Here is a 26578-nt window from a genome sequence, read left to right as displayed (position 1 = left end):
GTCTCTCCTGTGTTCCTTTGTTGTGTTTCTCCTCCAAAAGTTCTCATGGACTGGGGTTTTAACTGTGTCCTGCTGCCTGAATGCTTAATTACTGATTCAGTTCACCTGGGGAATGGGGGTAGGTTCCATTGGCTCAGGGGATTTGATTGACAGTTTGCCAATTTCAGCAGTGTTACATCCTCCCCTTCTGAAGGAATGCACGTCCCGATGCATCTTCGTTGTGGCTGGTTAGTCACAGGCATATTCAACATAGGCATTGCTCCAGAGGGCACCACATGATCTAACCTTGGATCCACTAAAGATGTGGTGACAGCATTGCTAGCCTTAGACCTTGGAACAATGACTGAATAACAGAAATTAGTGGATTGCCTAATTTTGTGTAGTGAAGTCGTTCAGGTTCCTTTCTCTGTCTTTTTGGGTACCTGCCAGACTCTTCCGTTTGGTCCGGAGGTAACGGGTTGTTTTCTTCATCAAGCAGCTCATTTGGGATTTCATGGGGTCACTGGTAGATATTTCAGGTAAGTTTATTTCAGGTGTCCTATTAGGTTCATTGCTTGGTTCAGGTAAGTCTTCATTTTCAGAAGATAACGGGGCTGAACCATCGAAGAAAAAAAAAGAGAATGCAATGCAGAAAAGCTAAAAGGGAGAGTGATATAGGCTACGGGCGAGAGCGAAACTAGACTGCAGTGTTTACTCCTAAATGAATGAGCGGTTGGTACTAACACAAAGTTTACTTTGCTTCACCATCATCAGATAATCTGAAATAGTCATTATTTACATCAACAACACAAACACATTACCTCATCGTGATCCATACTAACTGCCGTCTCTCGTTCATTTGCTTTCTGTGAGGACACGTAATCTTTCAGCTCCGTGAGAGAGAGTAGTTAGTTGACGCTGCTGCATCAACTCATCAGGTGTGTGTAGCACTGACTAGCATTAGTTGATGCAGTGTCAAAACCACTCTCACGGAGCCGAAGAGTCCTCACACTTTCAACACACGGAGATGCACTATATTGCTCCCTACTCAGTTCACACTCGCACGCCTGGCACGAGCTAGAAAACAGCTTTGCAACAGCGGGCGTCGTAAAAATACTACCGCTTGTGTCCAAAGGGGACGCCAACATGCCATGTTACTCGTAGTGGCTTTAAAGAGGACCTATGATACTTTTCGACTTTTATGACCTATAAACGTTGTTATAATGATTTATAGTCATGTTTAACCATACTAGAGTATCAAATAATTACGTACATGCATTTCGACGTATTCCCTGCTGACCGTCTGGGGTGGCAATGCAGAGCACTAAACACTATGGCAGCCGGTCGAGAAAGAACTTGTTCAAATTTCCGGGTATCGTGAGTCACGTAACCGGATGTTTCCATGTATGGTAATGCTGCTCAGGCAAGCTCTGGCTTCATGCCCCCACCTTCCTGAAAATCTCCCGCTGCTGGAAGGAAGGTAACCAATCACTGGAGAAAGACTGCTGTGCTCGCTAGGGTAAGAGGAAGAGTGTCCCGAAAATCTACATAGTTTTTTGTGATGTGATTCATGTCAGGTTGCTCTATAGCAGTTTTTAACAAGAAATTAAGACCAGAAAAGTAGTATAATATGATCTCTTTAAGGGCCTGTGTCCACCTTGTTTCTTTTCTTTTTTTCGGGTGGAACACTGGTTGTGCGCTCTGAAGCGGCTGGGTCGTGCGTCTTTGCGCTGGGAGAGAGAACGCGGTGGGCTGAGACTATAGTAGGCTATAGAAAGGCACGGGAAATCGCCAAATAGCTCAACATCCCCAGCATTGAATTCAAAGCCTCAACTCATTATGTTGGGAGTCGACGTGTCAGAGGCATGAATCGACAAAGAGATCAACTCTTACTGTGGCTTTTGCTGCGGCACTTGCTGAGGAGAGCTTGCCAACTGTGCTGCCATACGCACCATGACTGCCGCCGTTATGTTTAGATTTCATCATTTGCATCAAAGCACTTAAAGGATAATAAGAATTAGAGGCTTTATTTAAACGCTGTCCATGCGGTGGTTATATTAACTGTGTCGGCTGTCTTAAATGTTTTCTGATGTGTTTTATGTATTCTAATCTTGCCCCTGTAAAGCACTTTGAATGGCCTTGTGTCTGAATTGTGCTATATAAATAAACTTGCCTTGCCTTGCTTTGTAGACTTAAACTAACGAGGGGGCGGCTGCTTCACTGTACAGTTCCATAGTTGCGCATTCAGTTTGGCGACATGTCTCTGTGTATCAGGACTCGAGACTCGGGACATGCAATCGGATCGCAGAAGCTGCTCCTCCGTTGGAAGGGAGCGGCACTCCGTTGTAAGGAGGGAAGTGATGTGGTCTCTTCCGGTTTCCTCTTTTACCCAGCGCAGCTTAAACTTGGGCAGTGAGACGGAAGCTAGTAGCACATCTTTGGAATCAATTGTAGCAGCAAATCGAGTTTTTTTCTCCTCTAGCAGTAAGACAAAGTTAACATTAGCGCGGGTTTTTTTTCTCCTCTGCGAATCTCGCGGTGTTGGCCAATTTGTATAAAAACAACAAACCAGTAAATGTTGGGTTTAAAATGCATTGTAATGCGCGTTTCTGAGCTATGTACCGCGTTACATATTACCAAATTTTTTGTTGTAATGCCTTACATTACCGCGTTACAGCAAAACGTAATGCATTACAGTAATGCATTACTTCCTGTAACGCGTTACTCCCAACACTGGAAACAATGTATTAAAACTAATTCTAACTCATTCTGATTAGGCAATTGGTTTGACAGCCACACATTTGGTCTTATAATTAAACTTTAAAAAGCTCACTGAACATTTGTTTGCTTTATTTCAATAGATAACTTAAGAACTTTGCTCACTACTTTACAGCACATGCTACAAAAACAGCGCTAACCCACTAGCTGGTTTAGCTTACATTAGCTAATATTGCTGCTCTGATGGCAGGAGGAGTCTTCGTTTAGAACTTGTTAATCACTGTATTACTTTACAACAATGGGGTGTAATTTTAAGATTACATATAGAGAATCATCGGGGATAAGTAACTTATACTTCCATGGTCGATAAACAATACAACTGTGCTCGTCCCCGCTTAGCTTACAATGCATGGACATATTAGAATGTTACACTGTTTTCTTCATCCGGAACGTCAGGAAACGTACGCTGCGCGTCATGTTTTAGGGGCGTGTTAGGCACCCATGAAAGCCAGGAAGTAATGGAATGAATTCTTCCTGGATGTTACCCTGCGCCAATGAGCAGCTTTCATAGGAATGAATGCGCGCCACGTTCCAACGGTTTTCAATCCGCTGTCCATTTCTTACAGTTTTTTTTCGATTGCTAAACCACAGTGGGCACAACTGTAGCTCAATATGCAAAACTCTAACTACAGTCTGCACTACCAACAGTCACTGGAGCTGAACAGTTAACTTCACCTGCAAAATAGGCACATTGCAGCAAACACTATGAACCAGCCTCATTGAGATAACACACACTGTCACTCAGAACATGCTCAGAGTATTAACAGTGGCATCAAACCCCAATATACAAATTACAAACTTTTAATCTTTACAGTTTGAATAATTTGAGTTACTTCACACAAATCGCGTTATATTTTCTTTGATGAATGAGTGAAATTCTTTCACATGAAATAGTTTATTTTATAACAAACCATTTTTATAGATAACAAAAAGAAACTAGAAATCCCGCGGAGATTTGGAAAGTACGGGCCGCCCCCGCGCGAATCGGGGAAGCAAAAAAATCACGGCCGTCCCCCGCGGTCCCAGAGGCTTTACCGTAGAGCGACGCGAGCCGCGCACGTCCGACAAACGACGAGTCGATCGGAGTCGGGGGGAAAGGGGCGTGGCCCGGCAAACATCGCGTCGGCGAATGACGGTTTTCGCATTTGTGGCGCCCCCTGTGGGTTAACCTCTACAAGCTTAGAGGGACACGCCACCGCATGTCTTCCGCACGTATCCTGCGAGTTTCACGACGATAGGACCTACGGTCAACGAGTTATGGCCAATTTGTAATTAAGCCCCGCCCCTGCGTAAACATTTTAGTGAATGGCGGCCATGTTTTCCAAGCTATCCTACTGATATTTTTCGGAGACGTGCGTCACAGTCCCCCGGGGCTTCTTGAGACATTTGGTGTCGATAGAGTAAAACTGGAAAAAGTTGTGGTTAAAACCCTGTTTTTCACTTTATGCTAATTAGCCGAAAATATTTCCAGGGTGACTTTTATGGTCCAAGAGGCTTTTTTGTAGAGCACCCTATCATACAGCCGTGTGAGAAATTTCAAGTCAATCGGACTTACGGTGTGCAGGGCGTGGCCTCTCAAACTTTCTTCAGTCTAGGTTTAATTATAGCGCCCCCTAGCGGAAATTACAAAAAAATTCTGAGAGGCTATATTGTAGAGCACCATGAGCTGTACATGTGTAATCAATTTCAAGTCAATCGGAGTCGGGTGACATTTGTGGCGCCCCCTATGGGTTAACCTCGATAAGCTTCTATGGACATGCTACCACATGACTTCTGCACATACCCAGCAAGTTTGATGATGATAGGACCTATGGTTAAAGAGTTATGGCCAATTTGTGGATCGGCCCCGCCCCTGTGGCGCCCCCTATGGGTTAATCGCGATAAGCTCAGAGGGACATGCTACCACATGACTTCTGCACATACCCAGCAAGTTTAATGATGATAGGACCTATGGTTAAGGAGTTATGGCCAACGTGTTATTAAGCCCCGCCCATTTGTGGCGCCCCCTATGGGTTAATCTCGATAAGTTTAGAAGGACATGCTACCACATGACTTCTGCACATACCCAGCAAGTTTGATGATGATAGGACCTATGGTTAAGGCGTTAGGGCCAACGTGTTATTATGCCCCGCCCATTTGTGGCGCCCCCTATGGGTTAATCGCGATAAGCTTCGATGGGACATGCTACCACATGACTTCTGCACATACCCAGCAAGTTTGATGATGATAGGACCTACGGTTAAGGAGTTATGGCCAACGTGTTATTAAGCCCCGCCCCTGCGTATACTTTTTGGTCAATGGCGGCCATGTTTTTCAAGTTGTCCTACTAATCTTTTACGGGTATGTTTATTGTAGTCCCCCAGGGCTTCACGAGAAATTTGGTGTTGATACAGTGAAATAGCAGAAAGTCGTGGATAACACCCTGTTTTTCAGTTTATGCTAATTAGCGCGAAATATTCCCAGAAGACTTTTTATGGTCCCAGAGGCTTTTTCGTAGAGCACCCTAACATACACCTGTGTGAGAAATTTCAAGTCAATCGGAGTTACGGTGTGCGGGGCGTGGCCTTCAAAGTTTTTTCAGTCGGGACTTCATAACAGCGCCCCCTAGCGGAAATTCAAAAAACTGTATAATAGCACACCCCGGGGGGTGGGGACGCACGTTGTGTGAAATTTTTGCATGTCTGCGTGTAACGGTGTGGGAGGAGAAGCAGCTAGAAATTTGAGGCAGAATAAGAAGAAGAAGAAGAAGTCAGAAGAAGAATAAGTATGGTGGAGAGTAATAATTACGGGCCCTCAATGCTTGAGTGCCCGTACTTAATTAAAATCAGAAATTGCTTCAATAGATACATATTCTGTATATTTTATTGATAACATTTCCAAATGTAGTATGTTTCTGTGTAAATATTCTATAATTGTAATTCAGAAATCAATTCCTGTAATTCTTGTCATTTACGTTACTTGAAAATTTGTATTACAGATGCAACTTTAGACCTTTGCAGATTGCGTTGCACCCTCAACCCTGCCTCTCTCAGACCATGATTCACAACAGGGTCTATCAGTGTTGCCCTTACTGTATTTCATCAGAAATTACAGCTCTATGTCTTCTAGGTCTTCCTCCACACATCCAGTCTCACTGCTTCTCTTCTCCCTCCAACAACCTGTCTTCCTATTTTTGAGCTTTCCCTATACTGTATACAGTATGTTCACTAACAAGTCTAAAACAAGACACCTTCTTAGTGTTTCAGTTGAAATTGCAATCAGCAGTGTTTGAAATGCACTAGGCTGATATCCATTGTTTTGAATGTGTGGTCTACAGTGGGTTAGCATTTGAACAAAGTGCTAGAAATCCACAGTGTTGTGCAGGCTGTGGTTAAGCCATGAGATAAGTGTGTAAAGTTTTGAAATTTGTGTTTAAGCAATGAAAAACGATGTAGAGTTTGGTCCACATGAACCGCTGCTGTGCATAGTGTTGTTGGAGTTTTGCACTTGTCGTTCCAGTTGTGCCCACTGTGGTTTAGCAATCGAAAAAAACTGTAATAGGTCCATGGTCTATACCGCGGACCCAGACTGACTACTTGAAGGGAAATAAAAATTGAGCAGAAGTACTTATGCCAGCACCGCCAGCCTACCGACCCGCCACATGTCAAAGTAAATCCTAAATTCCTCCAGATAGTTAGCCTGCTATATGTGGATGTTAACGTGAGAATGGGAACAGGTCTATCTGAAAAATGGGATTTACCCGTATAAATAGTATGCTATTATATAGCCTTTGGTATATTTGTAAAATACTAATAGTAATCTAGTAGTATACTTTTAATGAATAAAAGCCTTTTACTGAGGTATATTTTAGTATAAATGAAGTATATGTTCAAAAGTATACTTAAATAGTATAATTAAGTACAAAATAAGCTGTACTATTTTGGTACGCAAATGAGGTAAGAAATACACTTAAATTATGTTGAAGCACTGCTTAAAGATGGGGTATATGATTTCTGATTGGTCAAAATTAACATGAGCGGTACACTTTGACCAATCAGAGCGAGGCTCCGATTCTAAAAAAATAAATAAATAAAATTATTCGCTGTTGGGACTGTCAACTGTTCAAATCTCTATCCCATCTGCTATTTTCTCCCCAAATTCTCCACCCCAGCTTTAAGTATATTTAAGTTGTTTCAATTTAACACAACTTAAAGTATATTGCTCATAAACACACTTTAATATAAGAATACTTTTTTAAAAATATACTTAAATATTAGTTTTTTTCCCTTGGGATTGCCAGATACAATTTTGAGTATCGCAAATTTTTATCCAATCAGTAGACAGTGCTATAGAGGTGGGGTCACTTGTAATGGTAATTGGTGCAGGTTATGAATATGGCCCGAGATTCCTGCCTACACCAACTCCTTACAAAATAAAAGAATGCAAAGACAGACTTCATTCGTGGATTGTATTCTTTACTCGAAAAAGGTAGAGAAGCACACGCTCTTCTTCTACATGTTTCACATTAGATTCTACAACAAACAAAGGGAGGCGCCACCTAGTGGCGCCACAAGTATAAAACCGACTGTTACGTTAATAATACGGCTGTCCTCAGCCGTACACAGCAGAAGAAGCAACCTAACTAAACTTAGCTTTCGTAATACATTACTCCATGGAAAGTTAGCCATTACAAACCCAGGGCAAGAAATAATGCTCAGCGTACTGATATACAAGCGGACAGAAAACAAAAGGAGGCGACACCTAGTGGCGCTAGGCTACATGTTATAAAACTGACTGTTACATATTCACCCCTGTTTATAATACGGCTGTCCTCAGCCTTACACAGCAGAGGAAGCAACCTAACTAAACTAAACGTTTCGTAATACATCACTACTCCGTAGATAGATAGCCATTATATTCACAGAGCAAGAAATAATAAGTCAGTCAAACATTCTACAACCCAAAATAAAAGGCAGAAAAGTAAATAGTTTCATCCCATTTCAGTTATTCTTTTTCCATTAACAACAAACCACTTTTTACCAAACCTTGACCACCTAACGTGGTGACATGAGTCAAATATGTGCATGTTCATAAACAACTTTTTTTTTAAGTAAGTCTAACCAGCGGTGAACAGCAAGATACACAATATTTAAACACTATGCAAAAACTAATTAACAGTAGTACTGCATAGATTAACTGTAAGACATTTAACCTGGTTGACTTAGCAACCAAACCGTCTACTTCAGATACAGCCCGTCAGCATGGCAAATCCCCGTCCATCGGCCGTCCGGCCAACCCGATGCGATCCCGGGGCGATGTCCCGAACGCAAGCCACACCGTCCAGCATGGCCGCCGTCAGACGCCATCACAGCCGAGCGGAGCACAGGTTCACAGTCCAGTCCAGCCGCGAAAAAGAGCAATGATCCGAAATCCGGGGGAAGCTTGGTGTCCGTTCATCCACAGTGAAAAGTGTTTGAAACGTTCTCTTATCCAGCCTGAATGTGAAGTTATTCTTGACGATCTTCCGTCCCGTTAATTCCAGAGGAAAACGAAAGAGAAGGCACAACTCTAACACATGGTGCTCCAACAACGTGCCACTGTACGCTACACAGCAACAGTTAGCTTTGGGTTTTAGCCTTCGAAACAGCACGGCCACGTCCGGGGAAACTGCATAAATTCCACTCACACGGGCTTCCAGGGCGGGGAAGGCAGTCCGGTCCGGGCTTGTGAAGAGAGGTCCAAGGTTTATTCGTTCGGGCGCCACTTGTAATGGTAATTGGTGCAGGTTATGAATATGGCCCGAGATTCCTGCCTACACCAACTCCTTACAAAATAAAAGAATGCAAAGACAGACTTCATTCGTGGATTGTATTCTTTACTCGAAAAAGGTAGAGAAGCACACGCTCTTCTTCTACATGTTTCACATTAGATTCTACAACAAACAAAGGGAGGTGCCACCTAGTGGCGCCACAAGTATAAAACCGACTGTTACACACTGTGCCCGTGAACGATGACTCGCTGCTCTCCATCGCAGCACGATGACTCGCTGTTCTCCATCACAGCAGTATCTAATGAAGATTGTTGTGTGTTCTTGTGGTGGTGAAGTAGGTACGAGGGTGGGGACTGCTAACTGCCGTCACAGGAAGTTAGTTGAAAAGGACCAAATCACTTAATTCTCCTTTAAGCAGAGCTCTCAGGATATATTTCTTCCTACTCTGATGTACTGGAGATGGTAATTTGTATTTATTTATTGTAGTAATTATTTTTACATTATTTAATGAAGAAGGTGGTTTTCTGTATGTGTTTCTTAAGGCTGACTATCATACCACATGACCAGTGGACTTCTTTACAGATCATGTCAGCAAACAGACTAGATCAGAAAAACTATCCTATTTAATACAATGTGAAAATAACAAGGCATGGCAAGTTTATTTATATAGCACAATTCAAACACAAGGCCATTTAAAGTGCTTTACAGGGGCAAGATTAAAATACATAAAACACATTAGAAGACATTTAAAAGCGAATGAAAAGAAGTAAAGCATTTAAATAAAATAAGAAGTACAGGTTAAAATGGAAACAGAAAAGTCTTCAGACTCGATTGTCATGGAATTGAAATACCAACCTTTAAAAGATGAGAATTTAGTCAATTAATACGAGGTGACACAATGTTTAAATACAAAAATAGAACAGATCTTTAATGTTTGCAAACATGAGTCAAGACAACAATCAAGCAATGGGATTGTGTGAAATGACCAACGATAGGCGGTCATACAGAGAGTTTATAGGGAAATCTAATTACGCACGAACATTCCAGCCTACGTACAAGATTCTCCTCAGTCAGAGAATTGTTAGTTATCTTGTGGTGATCACAGCTGGCTGCTGTGTGTGTTCCTCCTCCTCCTACTGCCACGCCCCCTGTCCGTCTCCGTTCCACACCTGGTCTGCATCTGCAATCAACACACCTTTATCTACTCCTGGTTTCCCTGCAGTCGGTGCCAGAGCGTTCCTTGCTATCAGTGGTAATTAAACGTACCTGGCACTAGTGAAATTGTCTACCTCGCTCTCTCTCTCTCTCTCTCTCTCGTCTCCTGTTGTGCTTTGTGCTCATTCTTACTTATGTTTCCTCTGCTTGCAGTTACCCGGACCTCGCTCTCCAGCATACCCACCTGCTTCTCCACCCCGGCTTCCCCACTCACCACCTGCTTCCCCAACTCGTTAAATTAACCTTTTTATTTTTATCCTACAACTGCCTCTGTCTGCTCTTGGGTCCAGTACCAAACCATAACATATCTTGCAGACACAGTTCTCCGGAGCCATCTCAGTCAAAACATACATTCCCGTACACCGTTTGAGTATCTCAGAACATAATCAGAACATAACAACCTTCACCATACGGTTAGAACCTTCACCATAAGGTCAGGTCAGAACTTTTGTTGATTAACTTATGCTTATTTAGAGTCACAATGACATTAGTCTTTATATAAACACATAATTATTATGACTGTAATAAACAATTCCACAACACGATTTAAAAGAACTGAGGGTTGCAGCAGACCTCAAGTTTTCTGGGAGTCTGTTCCAGATACTTGGTGCATAAAAATACAGTAGCTGCTTCTCCTCGTTTAGTCCTAACTCTTGGGACTGTAAGTAAACCTGTCCCAGACGACCTAAGGGCTCTGGACGGTTCATAACGTATCAGCAGATCAGTAATGTATTTTGGCGCTAAACCATTTAGTGCTTTATAGACCAACATCAGTATTTTGAAATCAATTCTTTGAGTGACAGGAAGCCAGTGTAAAGACCTCAGAACTGGGGTAATGTGATCCACTTTTTTGGTCCTAGTGAGGACTCGAGCAGCAGCGTTCTGAATTAGCTGAAGCTGTCTGATAGATTTTTTTGGAAGGCCTGCAAGGACACTGTTACAGTAGTCAAGTCTACTAAAGATAAATGCATGGACAAGTTTTTCTAAATCTTGCTGAGACATAAGTCCTTTAATTCTTGATGTGTTTTTAAGGTGGTAGTATGCTGACTTATTAATTGATTTAATGTGTTTCTTGAAATTCAAGTCGGAGTCTATGACAACACCAAGATTTCTGGCTTGGTGTGTGGTTTCTAGCATAACAGATGTAAGCTGTGCGCTGACTTTTAATTGTTCATCTTTGGCACCAAAGACAATTACTTCAGTTTTGTCGTTGTTTAATTGAAGGAAATTTTGGCACATCCAATCATTGATTTGTTCAATGCACTTACTCAGTGCTTGTATCGGACTGTAGTCTCCTGGTGATATGGTTATGTAAATTTGTGTGTCGTCTGCATAATTATGGTAGCATAATTTGTTCTTATTCATAATCTGAGCTAGTGGGAGCATGTAGATGTTAAACAGAAGAGGCCCAAGAATGGAACCTTGGGGGACCCCGCATTCAATATGTGTCCGCTCGGATGTGAAATTGCCTATTGACACATAGTAGTCTCTGTCCTTTAAGTAGGATTCAAACCAGTTTAGTACAGTTCCAGAAAGTCCAACCCAGTTTGCTAATCGATCTAGTAATATGTTGTGGTCAACTGTGTCAAAAGCGGCACTGAGATCCAGTAAAACTAAAACAGAACTTTTGCCACTGTCTGTGTTTAAGTGGATGTCATTGAGGACCGTAACCAGAGCAGTCTCAGTGCTGTGGTGTTGTCGTCATTGCTAGGTAGTTATTTAGCTGTTGATAAACAGCTTTTTCAATGATTTTGCTTACAAATGGTAGGTTAGATATGGGCCTATAATTGTTCATGAGCGATGTATCTAGATTGTTCCTTTTTAGGAGTGGCTTGATGACTGCTGTTTTCAGGGCCTGTGGGAATACACCTGTCCGAAGGGACATGTTGACAATTTGTAGAACATCTGAGGCCATACAGCTAAAAACAGTTTTAAAGAAGCCTGTGGGAAGAATGTCAAGGCAACAGGAGGAGGAGTTCAGGTGTTGTATAATGTCCTCCAGGTTTTTGTGGTCTATCAGATAAAATTGTGTCATTGCATTTGGATTGATTTTAAGTGGGCATAGCGATAACACATATGTTGAACTTTGTGTTGATGCAGTGACAGCTTGTCTAATTTTGTGAATTTTCTCAGTAAAGAAGGAGGCAAATTCATTGCAAGCCCTCGTGGAGAGATGTTCAGACGCTACTGACACAGGAGGGTTTGTTAATCTGTCGACAGTAGCAAACAGGGCACGTGCATTGTTGTTGTTTTTGGTGATGTCAGAAAAGAAAGACTGCCTTGCACTTTTCATCTCTGAGTTAAAAGTGCAAAGTTTCTCTTTGAAGATGTCATAATGAACCTGGAGATTTGTTTTTCGCCACCTGCGTTCTGCTTTACGGCACTCTCTTTTTTCTATTCTGACCTGCGGGGCATTTCTCCAAGGAGATCTTTTCTTACCAGAGACAACCTTCATCTTAGTGGGCGCAATAGCATCTATAACACTTGTAATTTTGCCGTTAAAGTTGTCTAAAAGCTCATTAACTGAGTTACAGGGGAGGGGTGGTATTAAAGAAAATGCTTGAATAAATGTTTCACTGGTATTTTCTGTAATATACCGTTTTTTGATTACTTTTGATTGATCAGTTGTGTGCACAGACATTTTACTCTCAAAAAATAAACAGGAATGGTCTGAGAGGGGACCTATATCTGCCACTATAATGTTCATTCCTCTGGAAATGATAAGGTCCAGAGTGTGCCCTTTGTTATGAGTTGGTTTGTCAACATGCTGATTTAGTCCAAAGTTGTCAAGGACACAGCACAGTTCTTTCGCACATCTGTCCTCGGGTTTGTCGATATGAATATTTAAGTCTCCAACAATTAATACACAGTGAAACTCAATACAGATTACAGACAGCAGCTCAGAAAGGTCATCTAAAAAGATTGTACAGTATTTCGGTGGCCGGTAGATATTAATGAAAATAGCTCTAGAGGCTGAATTTAACTGGAGAGCCACATACTCAAATGAATCAAAATTTCCATAAGACATCTTTTTGCATTGTAGAGATTCTTTAAACAGAATAGCAACCCCCCCTCCTTTTTTATGCACTCTGGCTTCACTCACGAAAGTGTAGTTTGGGGGGGGCGGACTCTATCAGAACAGCTGAGCTGTTATCTTGGTCTAACCAAGTTTCAGTTAAAAACATAAAATTAAGATTGTGCCTAGTAATAAGATCATTAATTAAAAATGTTTTACCTGCCAAGGATCTGATGTTTAATAAAGCTAAATTTAGTGTGTTCGAAGCATTGTCAGCCCGATTTATTTCAGCAGATTGTGGCTGAAGAGGAATGCTTATCAGATTTGATAACGGTTTCCCGTTTCTTGAGATAAACCTTGAAAAACAGGGCCCCGGCTTATCCTGTGAGTCGAAGGCGATAACTGTGTAGCCGCGGCCCGGCACATATCAACAAGTGCTGACATCATCAGTCTCCCAAGCCTGATGATGATGACGTCGCGGTGGGATCGGAGGGGGTGTGCGTGGAGGGGCGAAGAGCCGGGCACTGTGGCTTAGATTGGCGAGTTGACTGCTGGGGGTACATATGATTTCCTTGAATCCCAGATCAGGAGAGGATGGAGAAAGGGTGGTTGTAGGAGAGATTGAATGAGCAAGAGGTGGGGCCCCCTCCTCTCTGCCCTGATATCTCTCATGGTCTGAGCTGTCATCTGGGGCCGGCAGTTGTCCTTCGGTGCTGCTGCTACGCTGTGTTATGTTCTCCTCCTGGGCCTTGTCCTTGGCACGAACAGATGGGTGACGTAGGACGTAAATCACGTTGGATGTGAATAGTTTGACTCCAGCCTTATTTAGACAAAGTCCATCTGTCTTAAAAAGCTGCCTGCGGTTCCAGAAAATGTTAAAATTGTCAATAAAATGCACTGAGTGGTCAGGGCACGCTATTGAAAGCCACGTGTTCAGTGCTAACAGTCTAGTGCAGGGGTCTCCAACAGGTCGACCGCGAGCTACCGGTAGCTCGCGGGCGGGTTTTCAGTAGCTCGCCTGATAGGTTGACCGACTTGTAAAAAAAAAAAAAAAATTTTTTTTTTTTTTTTTTACAAGTTAAAAATCTGATGAAGGTAAATGCACCTCTTCCCATGGTCAAAACTTTGCGATTTGCGGTAAATAAATGTTCACATGTGTCTCAAAGCGTTTCTCTATCAGCTGGTGTGTGTGCTGCTCTGCGGCTCTGCATGCGGCCATGCATGACTACGGCATGCACTGTCTTTGACCTTTGCATAAATGTATTTAATCATTTTAAGGGGAAAACACATTTTATTTATTATTTCAACTATTGAGTTATTTGGAAAACAGCCTGCTAGTGTAGCCATACAAGATTTATTTTCTGAATTTTCAATGCTGCTTTATTTTTACGTTTTAAATTGGGAAATACATGTTCCTAAACGACCAATAACCTCTGTATTTAAAAAGAAATCAAGCAAGTAGGCTAATAATAACCATTAATGAATTATAGGTTATCACAGTAGGCCTAATTGTCCACAATAATCTCACAACAGCCCCCTATCCAAAAAGGAACTTTAAAAATGTACAACTGTAAGGTCAGTTGTCTGTTTTATTCAAATAAGCAGTTGTTTATTTCTGTAGTGCGTATTGGCATCTTTGAGCAAAATACCCCCCAAATTTTCAGCGCGCCGCGTTGCGCCGCGCCGCGCCTCCTCCACACCTGGGTGGTGACCGCCTTGACTAAGACATTTCCTGGGGAAACACTGTTGCGTCACAATAAGAAGTGTAATAGACATTGATGTCAATTTTCAGTGATATGTGGCCCACAAAAAGTGTAAAGTAATGTGTTCTTGGACCTTTGATGGGAAATGATTTATGAAAAGCATTAGGTATGCAATTTCACACGTGTACAAACAGAAGCTTAATTCATTTGATGTGTGCTATGTAAATAAATATAAGCGATTTGATACAAGTAGCTCTTGGCCACTTACATTTTTTCAAAGTAGCTCTCACTTGAAAAAAGGTTGGAGACCCCTGGTCTAGTGAATCTCTCAGGTCCTCTTCTGATTGGTGGCAGAGGACCACTGATATACACCTCAGCATTCAGTGAGCTGACCGTGTTCAGGAGATTCTTAAAGTCCTGTTTCAACATTTCAGACTCCTGCTTTACCACATCATTTGACCCGATGTGCAGAATGATTTTCTTTACAGTTGTGTGTGCTGCTGCAATTTCCAGGATTCTTTTTTCTAAATCCGACACCATATCATTGGGAAAGCAGAGTACTTTGGTATCAACACTACACATGCTTTTCATATCTCTAACAGAAAAGTCTCCAACAATCAGATTTTCAGGCTCTGTTGTTAGCTTGGTTAGCCCGGTTGTTAGCTCTCTCTGTGGCTCTTGGCTTTCAGGCCTTACCTTGTTGTGTGCAGGCGCTATGCTATCTTGGTCATCAGAGGGAAATCCAGGGACTTGCATCAGTGGAGTAAACCGGTTCGACACTTGCACACTTGTTTGCTGTGGAAGTTTGTTGTTGTTACCTCTCCCCCTTGCAGTAATCCATTGCTGCGGCCTCCGAGGCGCGGGGGTTGAGGAGGCACCGTGCCTGGGTGATAACGCAGGCCAGCCATCCAGATCAGTCATCTCATGGTGCTCGGCCCTGCCCGTTATCCGTCCTCCCTTTTCCAATCTCTTTGGCCTTCCACCAAGACGATTCCAGGGAGAGTTATCACTAACCTGGACACGGTCCTTTTGTTTCTTCATAGCCTTGTCGGTGCTAGTTAGCTGTGCGTTAGCTCGATCTTGTCCACTGTTTAAAGTCACTGGTAGAGTGGTGTCGTTCCCACATAGTCCATTCACTTCAATGTTCATTTCTATTCGATTAATTTTTGTTTCCAGTGCTGTAATCCTCTGTAGGAGTATTTGATAGTCCTCGTTTGATAAGGGAGGCATCTTGCTGCTAATTAGCTTTAGATCAGCGCCTCACTTCCAGTCACCACAGGCTTGTCCTGCTGGTAGGCCTCTTCACGTTCTATTGAGAAGGTCGTGAAAGTGTCCAAAAATGCCTGTAGTATCTATAAAAATAAAAATAAATTACAGTCCCTTTGATTTGTATGTATCCAGGAGCTGCTGCTAAATTTATTATCGAGGAAAAATAAGAATGTAAGCAAAAAGTGCAAGAGGAGGAGAGAGCAAGCAGAAAAGCGTCTGCACAGTAGGAAAGCAGGAAGCACACAAACAAACAGTTTGTATCATACATCAAATACAATCATTTATTAAGACGTACAATATATAAGTCCTCTTCTGCTGGTGACTGAACCAAATTATTCAGACTTAGTACAAAGTATTAAAGTTAAGACTGAAATAATATATGTGAAAATAAATATGTGGACGGCTCTGGCAAAGTGGGTAGGCCCAGGTGGCACATTAGCTCCGGACAGGTTTGACTGGTGTGCTCAGGTTTAGCTGTTTCACATGAATAGATTCACTGGAAATCACATACTGTACATGAATTAAATATTTTTTAAGTTTTATAAATCAAAGAGGATTTTCGGATTTTATGTCATTTTTTTCAAAATGTACCACTATAGCATTTCGTTAAATCCACTGTAAAGCCTTCTAATCAGACATAGCTGAACAGTCTCTCTCTCTCTCACACACACACACACACACACACACACACACACACACACACACACACACACACACACACACACACACACACACACACACACACACACACACACACACACACACACACACACACACACACACACACACACACACACACACACACACACACACAGGTGGTAGTGCATGTATTACTTAAGGCACACTTTACAATATTCCAAACCATTTTGAAACCATGCTGCTGGTGTGCAAGTATGAATGGATTTCTTCCTAACATTCCAGGCTTGTCAGTTTCGACTCAAAAAAATAATTAGTCAGACTCTTGAAATGTCTTACTTGACATAAATAAATGGAACATTAGTAACTAGTTAAAGCTATATCATTAGCAAATTAACATTGAAAAAAAAGACAAGTAAACATGATTTGTAAGTATGGAGAGCACACCATACCACATTTGTTTAAACTTGGTCAAATTTCAAGAGCAGTTTAAACTGTTATACACATGAGAATATGGGCAACCCATGCAGATGCACCAGTCCAGCTTCAGTCTTAGTTCCATGATATAGTAATATCACGTGTTTCATATAGTGGCAGCATTTGTTGAATGTTGATTACAGCAATATAAGAAACAGCAAATCCATAAACAGACAGGTCAGGTTGGCTTTCAGTGAGGTGTCCACCCCTCCTCAGTCTGTGTATCGGTACAGACAGATAAATAAGATAAGATGGAATCAATCGAGTCAAATCTGGTCACTTCACATTCAATATGAATGAAGCCTTGACGGTCAGCCAAGCAGATGTGACATGGCGGCCATGTTTCACAGCCTGGTGAGATGCTTACAACAGATACCCAGCAGTAGGATTAATTATGGAAGTAGATTGTGTCTAATTAAGAAAAAAATTGTTGTCTTTATAGAAAATTAGTTTCAAAACAATGTCTTTGGTTGTTGACATGTAGTTAAAGCTAGGGTGGGTAACTTTTTCACTGTACTATTTGGCAAAAATATCATATAAACCATTCAGCTATATAGGTAGGTGAAGAGGTCTGAGAATATCTACTCATCACTTTGCTCTCCCCTGCCTCTGTGTGCCGCCCCCAAAAATGGCCACTTTGACCAATCAGAGCGAGGCTCAGTGTCTCCGTTCTTATTGGCTGTTGGGACTGTCCATTCACAGAGCATGTCAGGGAGGGACCATAGGGGATGGACCAAAGAGAACAAGTGGAGCGGTTGAGGTATTTGGATTCGAATCTCTACCCCAACTGCTATTGTCTCCCAAATCATATACCCCAGCTTTAAATGTCATAATTACATAGCTGGGGAAGTCAAGTAGTGCAACAAAAAGAAAAACCCTCCTTCCATGTTATTTGATGCAAGAAATATATCGTTCATCTTCATTCAGCCTGAAAAATATTGGGATATGATATTCTGTCCATATATTCAGACTAGGGTTGGACCAGGCTCAGGCAATGTCAGGCTCCAGGCCCGGGTTCTGGCTAGACACTGGCAGCCTGTTGACTCTGGACTGACTCTGGTTCCAGCGTTGCATTCTCCTGTGGTATTCCTCTGAGTACAGGTTGTCCGTGTGATCTGACCTCAGACCAGCAGAGGAGTGTATGGTGTTGTGCACAGCTCGCAGGAAAAGCCTAGAGAGGAGAGGACACAGGACAGACCGAGGATCAGACTGTGTGCTTTCACATGGGCCAGTCAATGACTCACTTCATGGAGGCTTGTAACATTCAACACCTAAGAAAAAAAATTACTTCATTCTTTTTACAGTTACACTTTTCCAGCTTGGCCACTTTAAGAGGTAAGAAATAACGATGGCAGATGGCACCAAATCACTATATATTAGGGCCTTTTTAATCAGATTCATCACTGGGTAGCTGTGGATTATTAAGATTAATTCTACCATTCGAAATATGGCTGAAAATAAATTAAAATCAAACTAAAACATAGGCCTTCCACACCATAATTCAATGTGGCTGTCTCTTTGCTATATCTTTGAGAAAATATAGGCCATGGCATTAAGTTGTTGTTCTACACCAGAATCAATGAATGAATGTGTGTTTCCATCCCATATGTGAATGACATTGAATTAGATCATTTCTGGTCAGGTTTTGCATTCCTGAATAGGCTACAACTTGATTGCAGTCTGCGGTATGTATGTGTGTGTGTGTGTGTGTGTGCGCACGTGGTAAATCAGCACACGTTCTGGGGGACTGTTCATTTGTACCAGAAAGCCGACATTATGTTGTATTATGTTGTATTGATTACACACGCCTCTGTAAACTGCAGACGTTTGTGTCCTCTGGTGCACTGAACCAAGCAGACAATGTTTCTCCTCCTGAGCAACATTTTTTTGTTTGTTTTTTGCTCAAAGATGCCAATACACACTAATGAAATAAACAACTGTTTATTTGAATACAAAAATACAACAGACACTGACCTTACAGTTGTGCAATTCTGTTTGATATGTAGAGGGACACATTTTGTGCAAACATGCAGACAGTACAAAATACAATTAAATAAAAGTGCAACTTCTACTGTTTTGATTTATTTTTAAATACAGAGGTTAGTGGTTGTTTTGGAATACGTTTTTCCCAATTTAAAACATAAAAATAAAGCAGCATTGATAATTTGGAAATAAATCTTGTAGGCCTGAGGCCTACACTAGCATGCTCCTGCTCGTTTCGCGTGCGCAGAGCCGCAGACACCCCGCGCTTGCTAGTACATTAATTGTTCAGCACTAAAAATAAAAATTGTTTTATTTATTTTTTATTTTTTTGGTTTTTACTTTGCCATAAAGCACTGGAGGAAACATTAATAGCGGTGAAGCAAGATTGCCATTTACCATTTCCCACGTTGCTAAAATGTGCTTTTTAAAATTTTGGCTGCCCCCCCCCCCCCCCAAAAAAAAAAATCTAAATCCCTGTGTGTTAAATTTAAACATATTTTTGAAACATTCTAAACATTTTTGTGCGTTTTTAAACACTTTTTTTAATAGATTTGAACATCTTCATCCAGTGGTTTAATCCTGCTTCCTTTAAGCATGGATAGTAGTGACTGAGTGTGCAGCGGAGTGAGAAAGATAGGCAGACAGACTTGCCCAAATTATTGACAAGTTAAATGTCATTCACACACCCAGTGTTTTTTCGCTAGTGCCTCCAATGTCCTGATGGAGGAAAATAGTAGCCAGTGGAGAACCAGACCCTCGTAGGGTAGTGTTGTTTTTGTCAACGAAATGTATGACAAAATATCGTCGTCAACGAACATTTATCACGTGACAGAAACGAGACGAGACGCAACGTAAATGGTGGTCATGTGACGAAGACTATAATCAAATATATTGTAGTGATCTTACATAATTCACCTATGGAACTGAAGTTCCGGGGTTCCGGGGGGACTGTTATGACTGGGGGAATTTCCTGTTTTGTGTTGTTGGCATGTGGAGACTAGCAGGAGTTGACATGTCTGCTCCGTTGTTGTTACTCGACAAGTGTCTTAAGGTCATTAAAGCAGTTAGCTCCGTCTTTTGACACTCCGCCTCCGACTCCCGTCTTTACACGCCACAATATAATGCTTTATTGTTGACTAATAAAAACGGGACTAAATGTGGTTTACAAAAACAAAAACTCTGATAAAATATCTCTTCATGTTCATTGACAAAAACGAGAGGACACGAAATGTTATAAGGCTATTTTGACTGGCCATTATTATTATTTTTGCAATATTTCTGTTTCCTGAGTCTCGGGGCTGCAAACAGGCTACGGTTTCAGATTAAAAGCATTTCACTGGCTTAACATGAGTATTTAACTAGTTGGCTTTTATTTTTACTTCCTCAATCCCCACTCGTGGCAATATGGAAGATGCAGCTGCGGTGGTGGGTTAATTTTAATGACTAACCAGCTGCAGCCTGAAGTTACTGTACAGGCTAACTGTCAATATGCGGCCAAACGTACTCACGTCATCTTGACTGGATTCCTGTCGGATATTAACCATGACTCCTGTGTTCCCTGCTCTCCTGAGTCATGTCAAAAAAGTATTCCATTGTTTTCTGAACGAGTCGTAGCCCTGTTTGTGGATGTCTATCCATCAAAACTATGACGTAGGTCCTTAGCAACGGTCATTATACCCTTGACAGAGGTCTGTCTTTCTGGAAATAACAGACCTGTAGAATGCCGTGATTTACATAGGATTTTCAAAGTGCCATGTAATAAGTTCTGTCAACTAATTCCACTATATGCAGTCTGTGCTTCCAATCTCATGGTTCAAACCATTTGTGTTATATCTTGTAATACAAAATCTGACTTCAGTTTACAAGCAATACAAGTCATACACAAACATTTTATTTGCACTTTGTTATTATGTTATTGTAGCTCTAGCATTCAAGCACCTTGTTTCTCTTAACTAAACTTGAATGTAATGTCATTTTTTTCTGGCATTGTCATTTGAAGCTATTTTATTTAGGCCTATTTATTTTATGTAAATGTATGTCATTAGACAGGAGATTTTGAAAAACAAAGAGAAGCTGTCCGAGCTCCACCAGACAGCTGTTCAGGTTGAGGAATCCGGCATTCTTACATGTTTGGTAGCTCAAATAAATATGATGTAAATTCAATCAGAGCGTCGGATTAAATCATTTCACGGGCCGGTCTACACTTTGGCAGTTTTCACTTTGTGCTTCCTACTTCTCTCCACCCCAGAATGTCTGTTCAATGAATGAATGACCTCAGATCACGTGTAGTTTTGCTTCATAATGCTGGTTCACCTGCAAAAAGTGAAAGGGGACAACACCAAACAAAAAAAATCTAAATTCTATTTGGTCTGAACCAAAGCAAGAGAACTATCGGACTTTCCCAGTGTGAATACACCCTTAAAGGTTCCAAGAGGATCTTTTAAATATTTCTGAGACTTTTTCCTCTGATGATCATGAATTAGATGTAACAGCAAACGAGACCATCAGTGCAAAGAATGCTATTTCTATATAGTTTTTCTTAATGCCTAAATGTTCTCTAATAAGCTGATTTACCACAAAAATCACAACAAGTGTCTGATCCAAGTTTAGCAAGGCAGTGAGAGAAACTAAAGGGCTGTCAGAGAACTGTTGACAATGTTTATTTGTTTGTTTGCAGAAGTCATCACTAAATCACTGAAACTTCAGTGTTGCAGCATTAATTCCCATAAATGACAAAAACATGCACGGACATACGTTTTAAACTTTAAGGAAAAATATTACTATTAATGTGCAAATGAAAAGTACCATGATCATTGTACACACCCACTCAGAGGAGAAGTGGAGAAATGCCATGTGTCAACCTGTTATAAACCTCAAGCATTATTCCTGTCCTCCAAACTAACCTGGCCGATGCAGTCAACAACTAAACTCCCCAAAAAAACTTTGCTAGGATCCTGTTTGTTATCTAAAATTCCAGCATTCCTGCAGTTGCCTGAGCATGCCGAAATGCAAGTGACTTTATCCATTGAAAACACATGGAGTGCTTTTGCATTATGCAATCTAAATCTATCACAGCAATGCCTTTTTCTTTATTTTTACATTACTTCTATCATTTGCTTGTGTGTTAATAAGCCAAATATGTTCTTTTTTCCCCTACAGTTGCCTACCCTGCTGCTCCTAGCATCGGGCTAGCAGCTAGATCTGACTGTCATGTTAAGATTAACCCATCACTTACACTTGAAGCGTCAATATGATTTAATCCAAAGATTAGAATAGCTAAATCAGTGGGCTAAAATGGGACTTTTACACTTGGGGGACTTAAATGACAAAGGCCATATGGTAACATTTGAAACAACATTACAGTCTGACAAATACTGACTTCTGGAAATATCTCCAGTTACCTCACTGTCGTCTTTCATTCATGAGCTCTGGACCTGAGCCTAACACTGAAATACAACGCATGCTACATCATGCCATTCTCAAAAAAGGTGTTGCACCACTCTTTTACAATTACATTAGAATTGATAACAGCAAATTAAAACACCCAATAAGATGGTTAATTGAAAACTTCCCACAGAGCGGAAAAATATATATTTTCCAACTGTTTTCAAAGCTCTATAGGACTCACCATGATTATTGTTTGAGTAAATGTTTCCTTTTTTTCTGTGTTTGGGTCGTGCTGCAGGTTTAATATGTACATATTACACAATCTCTTACTGTGTACAGTGTATTTATGAGCACACAATCCCTCCTGGAAGACTTATTGTATGTTAAGCCAAAATAAAATTATTTCATTTTTCATTTTCATTTAACTTTTATTTATCCTCGAGAGACCAATTGAGGGGTGACCCTCATTTTCAATGACGTCGAGTTCAAACAAATTCAAAGGAAAAACAACAATACATAAACAATATTCAACGCAAATACATCAAATACACAACAACAGGTGAAGAGAAAAACAATTGAAACATTTACACAGTGGTGAAGATTAAGTAGCAGCAATTAAAATTAAATGGGTGAAAGTACAATATAGCCTAATCAGGGTTCTCAACTTTTGGAAATTGTTTAGAGTGAGACAGAAGCGGATTTCCCATGCGAGCGCGCGAAGCGCGCGAGTGAAATTTTATTGTGTGTTTTTAACACAAGTTCAGTTCAGTATAATTTATTTGTTTTAGTTAAAATATAGCCTATTGTTGTAATTTTATGATGAAAGTATAACTGGATTAATACCAAATGCCAGACTAGTGAGATGGGTGTAGGCCTAGGGTAGTTGTTCGGGGTAGTTATTTCAGTAAAACTCTTAGTTCAGTTCAGCAAATATGGATACTGGATATTACTGATGCTCGCTGTTGTAGCTTCGAGTGGCAGATTTTGAGGCCTTCAGGATAGGGGTTTTCTGGCTCCCACTTGAAGCACTGTGGCTCCACACCAGCCATTTTGACCATCATAATGGACGACAATGTTGCTTCTAGGGCTAGTCTGTTTCTGGTGCTGGTCTTGTTAAGACCAACCATGGAGAAGACTATTTTGGCGTCCGCATTTGAATGTGGGAGCACTAAAACCAACTTGGCCCCTCAACTAGTAGGTGAAAAATAGAAAAGCAAGACCCATATAACATGGGTCTGCAGACCAATCTTCTGAAATGTTTTTACAGTTGCAGAGTTTAAGAGTCTGGACCTATTATCTCATAATCCATCTATGAACCAACTAGTTTCCACAATCTTTTTTTTATTTTTGCGGGGAGCATGCACAAGCATTATTCATAGAAAAAAAATGTGGGGGGCCCCACACAGGGTCTTGAAACGGGCCCCGAGATCGTTAAGACCGCCCCTGCACGCTTGTCGTGCTGCCTGACGAAATGCTGCGGCTTCTCTCTGCCCGCTCGCCTCTCCATTGAGAGTGTATTAGTGGGCGCAACAAACTCCTCGGCCCGTGTGAAACGGCCTTAACTACTGAACGAAGGAAATCAAATTAGTTTTTCCCCAAAAAACAGGACAAATTGTGTCCCGGGAGAGATTTTTCTTTCCCCGGGACAGCTGGTGAAAAAAGAGAACAATTTCGGGAAAAACGGGACGGGTGGCAACACTAGGTGATGGTGGTGACGGCCAGGATTTATCGAAGCTATATATATATAAAAAAAATAGTTTGGCAGAGTTATAATTTGCGTGAGAAATGCAAGGTGTGGCGTGGAGCGTGTGAATTGCCTGAAATGCGTGTGTCTCACTCTCATTGCGTGAGGGTTGAGAACCCTGCCTAATTAAAACAGTTACAGGTAGAGTTTGGCAGATTTAAGATAGTTTGTTTAAATTGGTTAAAGGACATGAAGTTATTTAGTTTAATTTGTTGCTGTAAGTTGTTCCAGGAGTCAGGGGCACTGAAGCTAAAAGCTGTCTTTCCCAGCTCAGACCGGGCTTGTGGGACATAAAGCATAAGCATGTCAGTGGAGCGGGTCTGATAAAGCCCATCTAAGATTTGCAGCATTTCTGTTAAATAACGAGGAAGCTTCCCGGTCAAGGCTTTGTAAATAAAAACATGCCAATGTGCGTCACGTCTCTCTTTAAGAGAGGACCACCCAACCTTTTCATATAAAAGACAATGGTGTGTGTCATAAGCATCTCCTGTGATGAACCTTAAAGCAGAGTGAAAAACCGAGTCCAGGAGTTTAAGACATGAATGTGATGCATGCCGGTAAACCACATCACCGTAATCAAGGACAGACATGAAAACTGCCTCAATAATCCTTTTCCTACTAAATAAAGGGAAGGTGGTTTTGTTCCTATAAAAATAGCCATTTTTTTGTCGTAGTCGACAAACAAGATTTTTTATATGAAAATTAAAAGTGAGTTTATCATCTAACCAGATGCCAAGATATTTGTACTCTGTGACTCTTTCAATTAAAAATCCATTATTTGTAAAAATATTAAAATCATTCAAATTTGTAGTTCTTGCTCTGGAGAAACACATATATTTGGTTTTGTCTGTATTTAGAACCAGCCTGAGGTCCACTAGACAGTCCTGCAGAGTATTAAAAGAGCTTTGTAGGTTCTAACCTAAAATCTGGACCTAAAATTGAGCCCTGTGGGACACCATTTGTAACAGTTAAAAACTCAGATTGGTATCTTCCGAGTTTAACTGACTGCTGTCTATCAGAGAGATAATCCCTAAACCAGCTACATGCAGAATGATCAAAGCCAATGTCATGCAGCCTCTGTAAAAGCAAATGGTGGTCAACAGTATCAAAGGCCTTTGAAAGATCAATAAAAAGTGCTGCACAGTGCTTTTTCTTGTCTAATGCTGTAACAATGTTGTCTACAACCAAAGTCACAGCAGAGACAGTACTGTGGCCTGCCCTAAAACCAGATTGGAATGGGCTCAAAATGGAAGCACTAGTTAGAAATGTTTTTAACTGATTATTAATAAGTGATTCTAGAATTTTTGCAAGGCATGGGAGTTTGGAAATTGGCCTGTAGTTATTAAGATTATTTTTGTCACCACCTTTATGTAAAGGAATTACGTGAGCTTTTTTCCAAATTTTAGGAACTATTCCAGAGGAGATGGAAAGATTAAAAATATGGGTTATTTGTTTTGATATTATATGTGTAGAGAGCTTGATTGAAAACGGGTCCAAATTGTCCTCTCCCATGTACTTCTTGGGGTTGATGGCGAGGAGCGCATCTACAACAACACTTGTGGGAAGAAGATCAAGGCTGAAAATAGGAGTTTGAGAGACAGGCGGTACGTTACTACTGGCTGTAGAAGGTGTACATCCTCCATTCTGAAAGAGTTGACCAGCAGCTACAAAATGTTTATTAAAAGCTAAGCCAATCTAACTATGCTATGACATTGCTATAGCATTGGTCTCTTTGAATGATTGAATGTATAAAATGTATTGTATTTATGGATCTTGATGTATAAGGCAAACTGTTTCCATGGCTTGAATTATAAACCACTGTGTTGGTTTGTATATTTTTAATGAGCAATAAAAAAATGAAAAAAATATCTGACTGTATAACTGGACCAGCTAAAAAGATACTCACATGCAGAATACAATGGTGACCACTCAGAGAAACTCGCCGTACCCTTATACATCAATGGCCACATTTTAAGAAGCTCAATTGTGTTTAAAAGTGCTGCAGCGTTTGCTCATTGTTTGAGAAAAAAAATTATAAAACCGATAATTGATCGTTAATTTTCCCGATGATTGATCGAGGACATTTCTTAGAAATGCCCAACCGAGGCTCAAGTGGCAGAGCAGGTCGGCCTATGATCAGAGGGTTGGCGGTTCGATTCCCGCCCTGCCACTTGTGTCATGGTTGTTGTGTCTTTGGGCAAGACACGTCACCCACCTTGCCCGGTGTGAATGTGTATGACTGCTGTATGTTTGAGGTGGGGGTCGGAGGGGCCACAGGCGCTGAATGGCTCACCACCTCCGGTATGACTGTGTGTGAAGGAATGCTAGCTGGAACCCTGTAAAAGCGCTTTGAATACGAGAAAAGCGCTATATAAATCCAATCCATCAGCCCTCCCTAGGGTCCAGCGGCGACTGAAAGATGAGCCCCTCCTGCCTCATTAAAAATTAAAGTTTTAATTTAATAAAAGAGTGACTTCATGGGGAGAGGAAGCAAAGCAGGGGAAGAGGAGACACACTACTTATTTACTTTAATTTCAGATTTTATTCTCATTTATTCCGCCAAACTCTACCTGTACAACCACCCACAGAAGTTAGCCGCAGTACTTTTCCCTCCCAACAAACACACACAAACACACACACGT

The 26578-nt window shown here is 41.1% G+C and overlaps 1 protein-coding gene across 1 annotated transcript in view; it reads right to left on the bottom strand.

Annotated features, from left to right (window-relative positions):
* Positions 1-16944: 16944 nt before the first annotated feature.
* atp10d (ATPase phospholipid transporting 10D) overlaps positions 16945-26578 on the bottom strand; it is a gene marked incomplete at its 5' end in the record, with an annotated part of 80731 nt that continues 71097 nt past the window's right edge. The window contains one exon of the mRNA XM_080042761.1: positions 16945-17993. Coding sequence (XP_079898887.1) covers positions 17810-17993 — 184 coding nt within the window. The 3' untranslated portion in view covers positions 16945-17809. The remainder of the gene's footprint in view (positions 17994-26578) is intronic.

Source organism: Ammodytes marinus (assembly GCF_949987685.1).
Source record: "Ammodytes marinus genome assembly, chromosome: 15".
Taxonomy (NCBI): Eukaryota; Metazoa; Chordata; class Actinopteri; order Uranoscopiformes; family Ammodytidae; genus Ammodytes; species Ammodytes marinus.
The sequence above is the reverse complement of the archived record's forward strand: the minus strand, read 5'-3'. Positions and strand labels throughout refer to the sequence as shown.